The sequence below is a fragment of the Tursiops truncatus genome, chromosome 19, assembly GCF_011762595.2.
Source record: "Tursiops truncatus isolate mTurTru1 chromosome 19, mTurTru1.mat.Y, whole genome shotgun sequence".
Classification (NCBI taxonomy): Eukaryota; Metazoa; Chordata; class Mammalia; order Artiodactyla; family Delphinidae; genus Tursiops; species Tursiops truncatus.
Window position 1 is genome coordinate 5,798,622 of NC_047052.1, and position 13,372 is coordinate 5,811,993.

The 13,372-nt window shown below is 41.1% G+C and overlaps 1 protein-coding gene across 1 annotated transcript in view; it reads right to left on the reverse strand.

The window, feature by feature from the left end:
• CDH13 (cadherin 13) overlaps window positions 1-13,372 on the reverse strand; it is a 1,012,702-nt gene that overhangs the window by 785,994 nt on the left and 213,336 nt on the right. The window contains exon 2 of the mRNA XM_019940487.3: window positions 11,478-11,589. Coding sequence (XP_019796046.1) covers window positions 11,478-11,589 — 112 coding nt within the window. The remainder of the gene's footprint in view (window positions 1-11,477; window positions 11,590-13,372) is intronic.

Consider the following 13,372-nt stretch of genomic DNA (forward strand, 5'->3'; position numbering starts at 1 on the left):
CCCCTAATTTCAGTTTCCTTCCCCAGTGCCTAGAATTTGATGCTGAATTCCTCTCCTAGCCTGATTTATCCCCACTCACCCTTGTTTTCTGTTTCTAATTCTACAAACTTCTTTCCACTGAAAAATGCAGTGCTAACCATATTCCTCGGAGGTTTTGACTCATATTTTGAACTGTTTTTCAAGCACTAATTATTTCTTTCATGTTCTTTAGAATCAACGTTTCCTCATTTGGAATTCCCCCTGCCCCCACGGAATTTAATGTATACATATGAAAATTAAGACCAGTTTTAGCTAAAAATAGATCCTCTGGGAGGTCTCTGCAATCAGCTGACTTGCGCAATTAAGAGGAAGCTGGATGGCTGATCACTGTTTGGGCTTCAGAGGAGGATGCAATAAGCTGGTGCAGCAGCTGGACACTTTTCGGGGTGTCCCGCTAAGACACCACTTACCAAGTTGCTCACAAGGAGAAGCGGGGTTGTGTGGGGTGGCTGGAACCTGGAGGCTGGTCCACCAACACACTCTGCTGCCCCGAGAAGCAGCTGGGATGTGGAGAGGCCAGCTGAATGTTTCAGCGGAATTGAGGTCTGCAATTTTTCACGGGAATGTTCTCCTAAGGAGGGCAGCCTGCAACTCAGAAATCCAAGATGCTCCACACACCAGTGTCCTTGTACCTCACTTGGCAGCAAAACCCAACCTGAACACACATGGTGGTATTTGTGGTCCTTGTTTATCCTGGTTAGGGTAAATATCCATATGTGTCACTGCAGAAATATATGTTTTATTACACGGTGCTGCCCCAGACCTCCCTGGTGGAGTGGGTAATATACAGCATATACGTTTCACTAGCTTTTTCTAAATTCCAAGACACATCTGGATCTAAGGTTGGGAAGGATCACTTCTCAAATGCTTTTCAGGGAACATCCTTTTAATTTTTACCCAAAGAGATCAAACATGAGGAAGCAGAATGTGTGTGTATTGGGAGGGGGTAGTGGCAGGTGCCCCGACAACATGACAATTCCTAAAATGGAGACTTAGAGGAGTAGGAAGAACACGTGTTTCAGAGGAGTTAGGGCTAGGGTTGCAAATTCCCCATGGCACGTTTGGTACACACAGGCACTACCATTCCAACAGCATCACTCTGTAGACATTCCCTCCCTTGCCTTATTCTTTCCAATAATAAAATCACCCAACCTTTATATAGAGCTTCCATGTGGCAGGCACTGTCCTAACACTTTTGCATATGTTATCTTGATTAATCGATCCTTGAAACACTACCTCCCTTTTACAGATGGGGAACTGAGAGGTTTACTGAGGAACTGAGAGGGTGAGTGACTGGAAATACCACCATGTTGCAAGCGATGGAGGCAAGTGATCCAACTCAGAAGCCCATACCAAAAGCCCTGTGAGGCTGTCAGGGGCACCCCAGTCTGTTCTCCAAGGGAAGGACTGGAGCACTTCTGTGGGAGGGAACTGGATGTAGCCCTTCACATGGAGAGAACATACAGAGTCAGGAGATCACAGCTCCTTTTCCACAGTTGGTACTTCTTTTGAGATACTGGGTCTTTAAATCAACCTTCATGCCTAATCCTATCTTACAAACGGCTGTTGACTTGATTAAATGGATAAAATGGTACCCCCGCCCCCTTTCCTAGATCAGAGTATCTTAAACTAAAAAACCTGTTCTCAGCTTAGTGCTTTTACATTACCTGATCTCTCTGCCTAAAGGTTTACCAACGCCGTCTCCCCCTGGCTGGTTCCTTCTCCTAGTTCAGGTCTCAGCTTCACAAAGAAAACTTCTTTAGCCACCCATTCCATCGCAGCCATCCAGAAATCTCTATGACACAACCTTGTCTTATTTCCTTCATAGTATTTATCATCAGCTTTTCACATAAAAGTTTCCTGTTTTCTTAGATGTGTATTTCTATCACGGCTGTCTCTCTCTTTCCATAAAAAATGAAAGTTCTAACACAAAAGGCATCTTTTTTTTATCTGGTTCAAAGTTTTATCCCTTGTACCTAGTACAGGGTCTGCCATAAGGGATGTGTAACCATTCTGTGATTCTTAAATAATTGACTAAACAAATGGGACTCCATGTATGTCATTTCCTTTCCTATCTCCTATTTCTATCTCCAGAAAGAGAATGCAAATTTGGTCAAGTACAAAAAGTGCCTAGGGATATTCTGACTGGCAAGTGTTTGCACCTCTTGCCCTTTTGCTTTCAAGCCAACAAAAATTTCCATGAAAATTAAGATAAAAAAGGACAGACAGAGGGCATCACAATTATTAGAATGTGTGTGGATTTGATCTGTTACAGGATAATAAGACCTTCTGCCTTCTCAAACTATTTAAAGCCATGGTTAATCTTGCCCAATTTAAGTTTTGGTGTTGTACTCATTAAGCAGCCCAATTCATGTGGTTCTAACACCTTCAATTCGGAGATGCTCCTGTAACATCTGTATGTTCCTGTACTCTTAACCCTTTGAAGAAAAACAGAAATAAAAGCGATTTATACCAGCTCCAGAACCATGTGAGTGAAGACACTCAACAAGTTGAAGAGTGAGGCCATATGGCAGCACGTAGAATTTGACAGTCTTAATTAAGCAATCTGCTCACCAGCATCACCAGTGAGAAACCTGGCATGATGGCTGTCATCTGCTGCCACGTAAGAGACGTTTCCAACGTGCGTGTGTGCTAGGTTCTAAAAATTCTCTTGCACGGACCACAGCCTGCAGTCGTAGAATGTTAGTCCTGAAAAGGACCTTAGCAACAGAGTGAAAGACCCTCATGGTGGACTCTCTTGCTTTTGCCAGCCCAAATCTTCCTGGACCCCTTGACGGGTTCAGGGGTAGGTACATGACCCAAGCTGGACCCAGAGAGTTAGCCATGGGGTGTTCACTGGGACACTTGGAAAAAGATGCTCTGGGTTGTTAACGCTGGGAGCATAAAAGGCTGGGACTTCTGTTGGCCATCCTGGAGGAAACACCTCTGAGAGTGAGGGGTGCCAACACTATATAAAGCAGAGCTGAAGAATTAAGTGTGATACTGATGATATCATTAGAGCATCTAGATCCACGTGCTCCTAAAGCCAGCTCAAACCTTGAAATTTTCAGTCGTGTGAGCTGATAATTTTATATAGTTTTGCTAAAGCCAGTTAGAGTTGGGTTACTTTGGATTACAACCAAAAGAGCCCTAATATACCCTCATTACACAAATGGGGAAACAGAGGTCCAGAGAGGAAAAGGGTCACACAAGTCAGTGTTTGAGCTGGGATAAACTCCAGGGATGCTGCATCTCTTTTAGAAAACTTGTCTTCTAGATGTCTTCTCCAGTCTAGACCCTTGGAGTTCTCTGGGGCTCTGCTCTTAGCCTTATTTCACAGTCCGGTGCTTCTTAATCATGCTGCCTTCTCCCCTGCCCATGTCTCCTTTGATATGCCTCCCAACCATCCCCATCTCAGAACTTCTGAAAAGGCTCCATGCCAGCCTGAGCCTTCCCAGCTCTTCTCTCGTATCCGTGTCCTATTCTGAACTTCCAGAAAGCCAGCCACACTGATCGCATGGCTCCCCTTTTCATATATTCCCCATATTGACAATTCAAAGCACTAAAGGTAGATTTCAAAGTCTCAGTCAGCACCAGCCGCCCCATGCCCTTCAATATCTTAGCACCATCCTCTGCCTCCTTTACCACCAATAACAACCACTGTCAATAACAGCAGTGGTATGATAAAAACAACATGTGTGTTTGGTCTTCTGTGGTGAATCATTCGACCCACACACCTGTCTCAGGAGCAAGGGTGACTTCATGGAGGTGAATGTACATGCCTATAAGGGACAGGCAGAATAAAGGAGGAAGTTGATCAGATGACAGGAAGACAGTAGAGACTGGAGAACCACAAGGAAGGCCTCAGCTACTGTTATTGCTACACTACTTCCAGCAGCTAATATTTTAGTGCTTACGATAGACCAGCCACTTTTCAGAGCCCTTTACATAGATGAATATTTAATCCTCAGAATAACCTATTGAGGTTGCTACCATTATGATTCTTTTTCCAAATGAGGAAACGGAGCCACAGGGAGGTTAAACACCGCAACACAACTTGCCCAAGTTGCTTAGCTGATACTGGGCTAACCTTGGATTTAGACTCAGGCAGCCTGCCTCTAGGATCTATACTCTAGAGGTCCAGTACTGCCAGAAGTTATGAATTTTTAAAAGTGAAATTCTCAATGTTGACAATGAACTTCTTTCATTAAACACTTCAGACTCCTACACTGAGCAGCCAAACAGGACATATCTGTGGGACAAATTTAATCCAAGAGCTGACAGTGTGACTCCTCTGGCCTATTTATTTCTTTCATTCCACTGATAAGAAAACTTATGCCAAGAGACCTCCGTTGCATCTACATTCCTCTTCTCCTAAGGCCCTCTCACCCTGTTACCTCTTATGTTTCCCAATCTTCAAAGTACAACTTAGGACCCAAGTCTAATGGAAGGATCTCTAAGCATTTTACCATATCCCTCCCTAATGGGTATATGCGTTCTTTTTATTCTGCAGTTATTTTATTATATCACTTTACCTTTATGAAATGAGGTAGTTAATATAATGCATTTATGAGTACCCTAGTTAACATTAATTGATTACTCAACTGTTACAGATATGTTGGTGGCGGAGTGGGAGGCAAACCTGTAAAAATATTACATTTCTATAGGACTCTGTTTAAATATAGGAAAAATCAATGTAAATAGGAGTCCACATTCTGATCCAAAGTATAATCACCTTCATAATGATGGAGTGAATTAAGTGACACCAGAGTGAATTTCCTTGGCATATCACAACAGTTTAAACCAAATATACCACTTGAAACTCCAACCTATTCAGATCTATGTAGACTGTAGTACAGGTCACGTTAAATAATTACACTAATCAGTGAATCAATCTCCCAACCTGAGAGTTAATACAAGTTAGTAGTACAGAGGACAACGAGAAAATGGAAAGGAAATTATCTTTGTTTTTTATTTCTTAAATCACTAAAACTGAAAACAAAAGCAAAAGAATTTAGGAAGTTCTCAAGGATAGGGAATACATACAGACAAAATCCCGAGTCAGCTTGAACTCAGGAAACAGGAATTTCTCCACCTGCCAGGTTGGAAAGTTCATCCATTTATTACCACCCAAATGAAATCTTTTCAGCAGGGTCAAAAGGGCCTTTGTTTTGACATTTAATTCACTAGCAATGTATTTCCTGCGTTAGGATGCAAAACACCTCTCACATTGCGTTTTCATTAATTGCCTTCATTTTTTAAGTTCCCTGTTTGATTTATAGTCAATTAAAAACACCCTCAAAAGCCATGACTCATGTATGTTAAGTACAAATATGATTTATGCAACACCATGGACTCCATGGATGACTTGGCTACTAACCAAGGTCGGTATCAAGGTGGCATGACCAAGAAGTGTCTTGGTGAAAGGAACTCATGGGGGAGGGCAGAAAGCAAGGAGTGCAGGGTCATGGACGATCTGGCACTGGATCCATCCAAGACAGGAAAAAGAGGTACTTTTTCTATATTTTTCTGTATTATAGAGGAAGAATGAACTTGTCTACGAACAGAAAAAACATAATGCAGTAGAAATTCTCTATTTCACCCAGGTTGACGAAAGTAGATGGGGAAAATTAAGTGGCAAATTTCCTTGATAGGTCACGACCAACATCAACAACAGCTACAAGACACAGGACCAGAGAACTCTGGATAAGAGCCAGAGCACTGGAATCCCGGATTCAAATTTTGATGTCACCAACTATAAGCAATACAACCATGGATGAAGTGCCTCACCTAGCCCAGCCTTAGTATCCTCACCTGTAAAATGCGCACATGAGGGTATTTTTCCCCCTAAGGCTTATTATGAGTTTCAAGGGGACTCTCCACACTTAGAGAGCACACAGTAAATATCGGCTATGAAGGCCACAGATGCCACATTCGTCAGCACTAGGGGTGCCTTTAAAAATTCCCAACATCTGCCTCTAATGTGTGCATACCTGTTACATTTTCTAGAAATTATCTTTCTTTCTGTCAGTATATGCATACAGCCCTTCATGAGGAAGTCTCTTGAGTTATCCCTCCTCTCCAGGGAGATGAACATACTGAAACTTTAGAAGAATATCAGAAAAGTCAAGAGATTAAGTAACATCAACCTAATGCCTTAAATCAGTGATTTCCCACCAAAATGAGGTAAACAAAAACACTTGGTGCATTTTTTACAAAGTAAAATTTACTCAAATTAAAAGACTGCCTTCTCTTCTGTAGTTGGTCCTTACTCCTGTTTCGTTTGTTTTTTGATACTAATGACCTTTTAAAAGAAAAGTCTGGCCACAGTAAATGGAAGTATTCTCACTCTATCTCATTTATTAGCTTGCTTTTTTCCCCTTTTTTTTCATATTCAGATGTAGAAAAATGTTTAAAAGTACACTCTTATCAATCCAAGATTTTTTAAAAATTCTACTGGCCCATGAAGTTCAAATCCTAGAATCACTGATTCAGATTTTTTTTTAATCTCTTCAGATTTTAATGTCCATGATTTGTCTTCTAAAAAGTCAGGTTTAGATGGCCATTATAAGGATCCCAAACCTATCTAAGACCTCTGAATAATAGTAATAATAACAACAACAATGGCAATAATAATAGCAATAATGATAGTAATAATAATAACAGCTTCCATTTATTCATAACTATGTTCTAAGCATTTTTCCATCAATTACTGCATCAACTCTAGAAGTAAAGACTGTAATTATCCTTCTTAGAGAGATGAGGTAATTCAAACTTACAGGATTCAGGTAACTCACTCTTGGCCACGTAGCTAACATGTGACTGTGTCATATGTTTGAACTCTAGTCAATGTGAGTTTTAAACTATATGACCTTAACCTCAATACTACAATCATCGGGAGGGTACAACTAGAGCCCATCCTTAGTAGAATCATTAAAAGGTCCCTCCCTGGGTGTTGCAAGAGGGGGCTGGGAAGAAGCTGATTCTGCTCAGTGGGAAGCATCTCCTGACAAGAAAATCAGGATGTAGTCACAGGTCCATGACCTTGCTGTCCTGCTTGAATGACCAACTTCGTCCTTATCCCCGTGTGGGCCCAAGTTACTCAGAGACAGTTGCCTCCTCTGTGGTCCGGTTCTGTCTCTTTTGCGAGTCTCTTTTTGACTGGGGTCACTTTGCTTTGCTAGGATCTGTGTAGAGATGGTGAACTTACGCCAATACTCGTGTTCCTCTACATTGCTCAGCTTCTTTTGCAGTTAGCTTGGCTATCTGACTAGGTCTGGCTAAGAGTGTAAGCAGAAATGATACATGTCCCTTTTGAGCTCAAGTGGTTAAACATCTGTGGTGCCTTCCTCACCCTTTTTCTCAACCCCCTATTCTCCAGCTCGGTGACTTAAGAGTAACTCCAAGGCCCAAGGTGGCAGGACCAAGTTGGAAGTAGCTTGGGTCCTCGAGTTCCTGCGTGGAGGGCAGCTACTCAAAGGAGAGCTACCCAGGAAAGCAGGCAACCTGCATCCACGTGACCTGAATGAGAAATCAACTCTTATAGAGTTAGGTCGCTGGGGTTGTTTCATAACAAGCCTATTTTGACTAATGAGGCTTCTTTATTAAAAGTGTAATTACACAGGTTGTATTTTAGGTGAACTCAGGTGCGGCAATTTCTCTCTATGTATCTGTGTTTGTGTGTGTATAGTCCAAGAGGAGTGATCCAGGAAGGATGAACAAGGGGGATGAAAAGCACTGACCTGATAGTGGCTGGGTGGCCAATAAGATGTCCTTTCTGGACACTGGAAGTTGGAGACATCTCTCCCTATAGAGGCTGGAGGATCATGAGTATGGTTTCCCTTAGTGAACAAGATGACCACAGATCCCTCCTCAATGCCAGGAAGGTCTGTCTGAGCTGATATGGCCGGGCAGAATATTCTGTTCTATAATTTTTCAGGACACAAGATAGTCAGGAGCTTATCACTTGGTCTTTCTCCATATCAGATGGGGGGCTTGTCAGTTTTCCAGGCCAGATATTCTTCTGGAGCCTGGGTCAGCTGGGAGGCTGTACACAGGGCCACTACCCAAATATTGTGGTATCAAGATAGCGGCTACCAGAACTGCATGATTTTCACGTTGCAGGAGAAGCAACCCCATCAACCAATTTAAGAGAATTCGGGGTGTTGGAAACCCCTGGGGACCTCCTGCAACAAACCCCTCACAAATTCCTCCTGGAGTCCAAAGGCCTTGAGTGGATATCTCCTTTCTGAGTTTCTGCCTTCTAAACTGCCTTCCCCTTTCTTCTTGTACTTCTCATTGAAAATGACAATAAACACATCTCCCAGCTCCCCTTTTAAGACTGAGATGAAGCCAGGAAACTTTTGTCCAAGTTATCTTGAGTTGGGGGTTTTGCATCATGCTGTGAAAGTTACAATGATAAAGCTCCCCTGGTTACATTAGAAGAAATAGTGGGATGCCATGTTTTGATCCTAGAAGCTTGTTGAAAATGGCCCTTTAAAGACGAAAGCAAGTCTAGTTAGTGGAAAGGAGAGTAGAATAAAGAGTTATTTGGATGTGAAGAAAATAAAAGGCTTTAGAACAACTGAGGGAAAGATGTGTCAGAGTTAACAGTGAATAAAATATTAGGGAAATAAAAGGAGTGGAGGTGACCATTAGTAACAGTTAAAGCAGAAAAAGATAAGTCATTGAGAATTGAGGGGAAAGATGAAAAAGGATAAAAGGAAATATTACCGTCTGAACAAAAAGAGCAGGAAGCCATGGATAGAATAAACATTCCCTGTAATGCGGCTAAAAGCTAACAGAGAATTGGTTGAATATAAGTCTGGGGTAGGAGCAGATATACTATGTCTGTAGGGCAGAGACAACATTTTCAGACAAGTTTATAAAATGGTGAAAAGTGTAGACATAAATTGATTGATAATGCTGTACTTTACACTTTCTGCAAGGTAAAAATTCACAATAATTGGAAGCCAAATCGCCTAAATATTGCAAAGATAAAGGAAAAATGGAACGTGTAACTGCCATAGGAGGAGTCCAAGGTAATGTTACTAACCTGGTTTCTTTTAGCCCCTGTTATTACCTAGATCGTCAGCTTATATTTACACATCACTGAACTATCTCTAACCATTTTCTGGATCTTGGTAGTGGTCTCAAATATCTAAGTATTTTTAAACATTCTGGTTCTGCTTGATTCTTTCCAGTTTTCATCCAGATGTTAGCCTTGTGACAATATGGCCTTCATTCTGAGAGGTCGCACCACTCATTGGTTTCTTGGCTAATCACATTTTTCAGAGATAGAAAGGTCTTGTGTTGGACCATAAAGAAATGCATGAAAGAAACTGAGAATGAGAAGGGAGGGAGGCAGGGAGACTTAAAATGTTAGTTGGTTAGGGGGAAAAGCCGTTCAAAATTTTGTGCTTTTTATTTCCTCTTCCATGTGGAATAGAGCAAAATACATTGCTACTGCTTCTGGAAATCCAGATTTCCCAAACAGTATTCGATAAACTTTCTCAAGTCTGTGAAAACTTTCTTCTTCATTTAGGCACGATTAACCTTATTCTCAGGGTTATTCTCACGACAACCTATGTTCACTGCTTTGAGATGAACTGAAAAGTATCAAACCAAATCTGCTCTTTGTATTTTTTTCCCTAGTAATATACACGGACCCACAGTTTCACTGAGAAGGGGGCTAATCAGATTTTGCTGATCCAACAATTCACATACAAATTCACATATAAATTTTTAAATATCCTCCATCCCTATATCACTGACTTTTCCTGAACGTGCTATCATTGATAATCAACCTAGTTCCATTTAGCATTTACTAGCTTACACAGAATCAACAGCCATAACCCACTAAATTACTTAGGGGATTAAAAAAAAAAAAAACTACATAGACACACACAAAACTGTGATATTGGAATGTACAGGATGGTCTAGTTTAAATGAAAAAGGTCCCCCAAAGTATGATTGTTTCCAGCTTCTCAGAGGTGAATTAAAAGCTGTTTGGTGTCGTGAAGATTACAGAAGTCATCACGTTTATGGGCCTGCTTTGCATACCAAGTCTATTAATAATTTCCATACTCAGGGTGGCTTCACATTTCCACACATGTTAATATAGATGCCATTTGGGAATTGCTTGGAGGAAAAGAGAAAAAAAGAGAAAAGGAGAAGAGAAGAGAGGAGATGATGCAGACGAGAGGAGATGAGAGCCAGAAAAATGGTACCTTAAACCAAGTTCCGTTTAAAATATAGTGACTCTGATAAATAGAAGAATCAAAAGACAAATGAGAGTTCGTGATGGCCTGACCCAGGAGTCACACTCAGGGATCAAATTAACATGAAATCACACACTGGAATTCACTTATGGTGCCAGTCCTGCACCTTGTCATTATAGACTCTAATTATTGAAATGATTTCATAGGCATAATTGCATCAAGATGTGCATGGGCTTCACCTTGGAGGGCTCCCTTGATGCTCAACATTGTATCTTCATTACTGTGTTCCTTTCAACTCTTAAAATGTGCTCCAGCCTCCCAGAACAATCCAATCGGACAGGCTGAGTTTTCTTTTCCCCCTTTTCTTTAAACATGCCAGCCACATAGCACAGGAATGAAGGAATGTGGTTATCCTGAAAGGCAGGCCTGGGACCATAAGGGCCAATGTACAGTTACCTTCCCTAAAGGGACCATAGAGCATCTGACCAAATTAAACCATTGTTTTCATATCCTTCTTTCCCAAATGTTAAAGAATGGTGCTCAAGAGCCTACAATTAAAGGCTTATTTGTCTACCATCAATTTTAAATTCGTTGTGCTAAAACTAAGCTTGTTATACCTTTAGCAATGCACTCCATGCCCTCATAAAGATAAAACAATATAACACTGGCATTAAAAATAGGAAGAGATTATAACCACAGATCTGAGCAGAGCATATTTTGAGGACATTAATTGGATTTGGGGGGATTTGAGTTTAGAATAGCCAGTAGAGGTTTCAAATCTTTCAGAAAACTATCTTATTAGCATTAAGAATAAGAGTTTAAATTCCTATGCCTAAAACTTCCCAGAAGCTAACATCCTGCTCTCACCATTATTTTGATCCAATGTTATGTATGAGATAGAACAGCAATCCATAGGAAGGCAATGGTCTGTTCTCAGGATCTGCCCAGAGGAAATGGATTTCATACACTGGAGGCTTGGTGGTCCCCTTTCCTGGGAGCAGTCAGGAAATGCTTATCGGTGACAAACTACTAAAAAGAGACACACACCACTCTATTCACCTCTAAGCTGACAAAGCCCTAATTCAAGACCTTCCACCCTGGGTCAAGCAGTGACATAAGAAAAATGATCAGAAAATAGTTTAGGGAATACCGTATCCTGAGTCACATTCTTAGACATCGGTGACTAGGCCAAAAGCGTCATCAAGTGACATTGCTTACAGTTTAGAATCGCCTGGTCCTCAATGAATTCAGCTGGCTGGTTGATATGGAACAATTTCTGCTGAAATCCGGGAGTGCAGTCCAAATCTTCTGCAGATGTTAGCTGCAGCACCTGAGAAAAATGAAGCCATCAATATTTTAACAGCAGCTTATACGTTTGCCCTGCTAACTTTTACCAAATCTGTGACTTTTAGAAACGAGCTGAGGTTTTAATTTCATTTCCCAAATTAAGAGGTAAGTTGATACCTCTCCTGTGGCTGCCAACCATTCGTTTTGGCAATGAGATTTGGAAAACACGCAAATGGGAACAGCTGCTGCAGTGTCCATTAAGTTGTAGTTAAAGAAATAACTTCCTCAGATTTTTACACCTGCTAAGAATCTCACCATGCTTTCCTCGTGTGACATTTCATTACAGAAACTGTCAATTTCATATGATGCCTGAGCTAAAACCAACTTCACTTTCATAGATGCAAAGGGACACGGTCATCGACAAAGAGGAGGAAAATGGAACTATTCCATTGGAAGTTACTTCTAACAAGAATCCAGGGCCCCATAGACCTTCACAGTCCAAGATGGTGGTCACGAGCCACAGGTGACTACTGAGCCCTTGAAATGTAGCTGGGCTGAAACTGTCAGTAGAAAAATACATGTTGGATTTTGAAGACTATATACTGAAAAGAAAAATAAAGTAAAATATATAATTAATAATTTTTATAGGATTCCATGTTGAAATGCTACTTTACAGATTGGACTAAATAGATCCATTATTAAAATAAATTTACCCCTTTCTTTTGACTTTAGTGTGTTTGGCTACTAGGAAATGTAAATTTTACAATTGCTTCTGAAGGCTCAGCTTTGTCTTTGCAAATCCTTGGGGCACTTCATCCAGAAGTTAAAAATTTAGGTTATATGTTTTGAAACATAAAAGTTATGTTAAAATACTCTTGGACAAGGGGTAATGAAGTAAGTTAAGAAATAGTCATAGGCTTAGTAGGCAAAGACCATAAGCAGTGTGAAGGTAGAGATCACCTCTTTTTCCCCATCTTGTATACCGAGCACCTACCACATAGACTGGCACAGAGAAGACGCTCCATAATACTTACAATACAGTGATTGCTAATATTTTTCAGCCTTCGCTATACGGCAAGCACTGTCCTAAGTTTGTTGTATGCATTACCTCCTTCAATCTCCACAACCGCGCTGTGATGTACTTAGCATGTTATAAGACACATTTTGCTGACAAGGGGCCTGAGATTCTAGAGAGGCTAACAATCTTGCCCCGAATCACACAGTTAGGATGGGTGGAGTCAGGATCTGAATCCAGGTTTAAATGTTCTCTGATTTTGACAGAGCTCCGCCCACACCCTTCAGGCGAGAATTTGTATTTTTTTGTCTGGGAATTTCTCTGAAACCTGTGGGAGGCTGCTTTACCCGAGTATGGCACCAGCAGGCAGTGTTTGGAAATTCACACCCCCAAGACCATCGCCATAACTGATGAAAACTGCTGTGTGAATACCCCAGCCCTCAGGTGAGATAACGCAGAGGCAAGTGTTCCGTCTCCCACTTGGACTTAAGCAACAGTTGTCCACGGTGGTATCTGGCTTGATAACTCACCGTCCATTAGCTGCTTTCTCTTCTTTGGCTCATTTACTCATCCCCTGTTGGTATTTTTCTGACATCACCCTCCAAATAAAACTATTTGCACTCAAATCTTTGACTCAGTGTCTGCTTATTGGGAAACTAAACTTTGATACCAGAATGCAAACTCTTTTTTTTTTTAACTTTTTATTTTGTACTTGAGTCTAGCTGATTAATGTTGTGATAGTTTCAGGTACACAGCAAAGTGACCCAGCCATACCAGAATACAAACTGTTAACCACTGCACACAGGCTGTT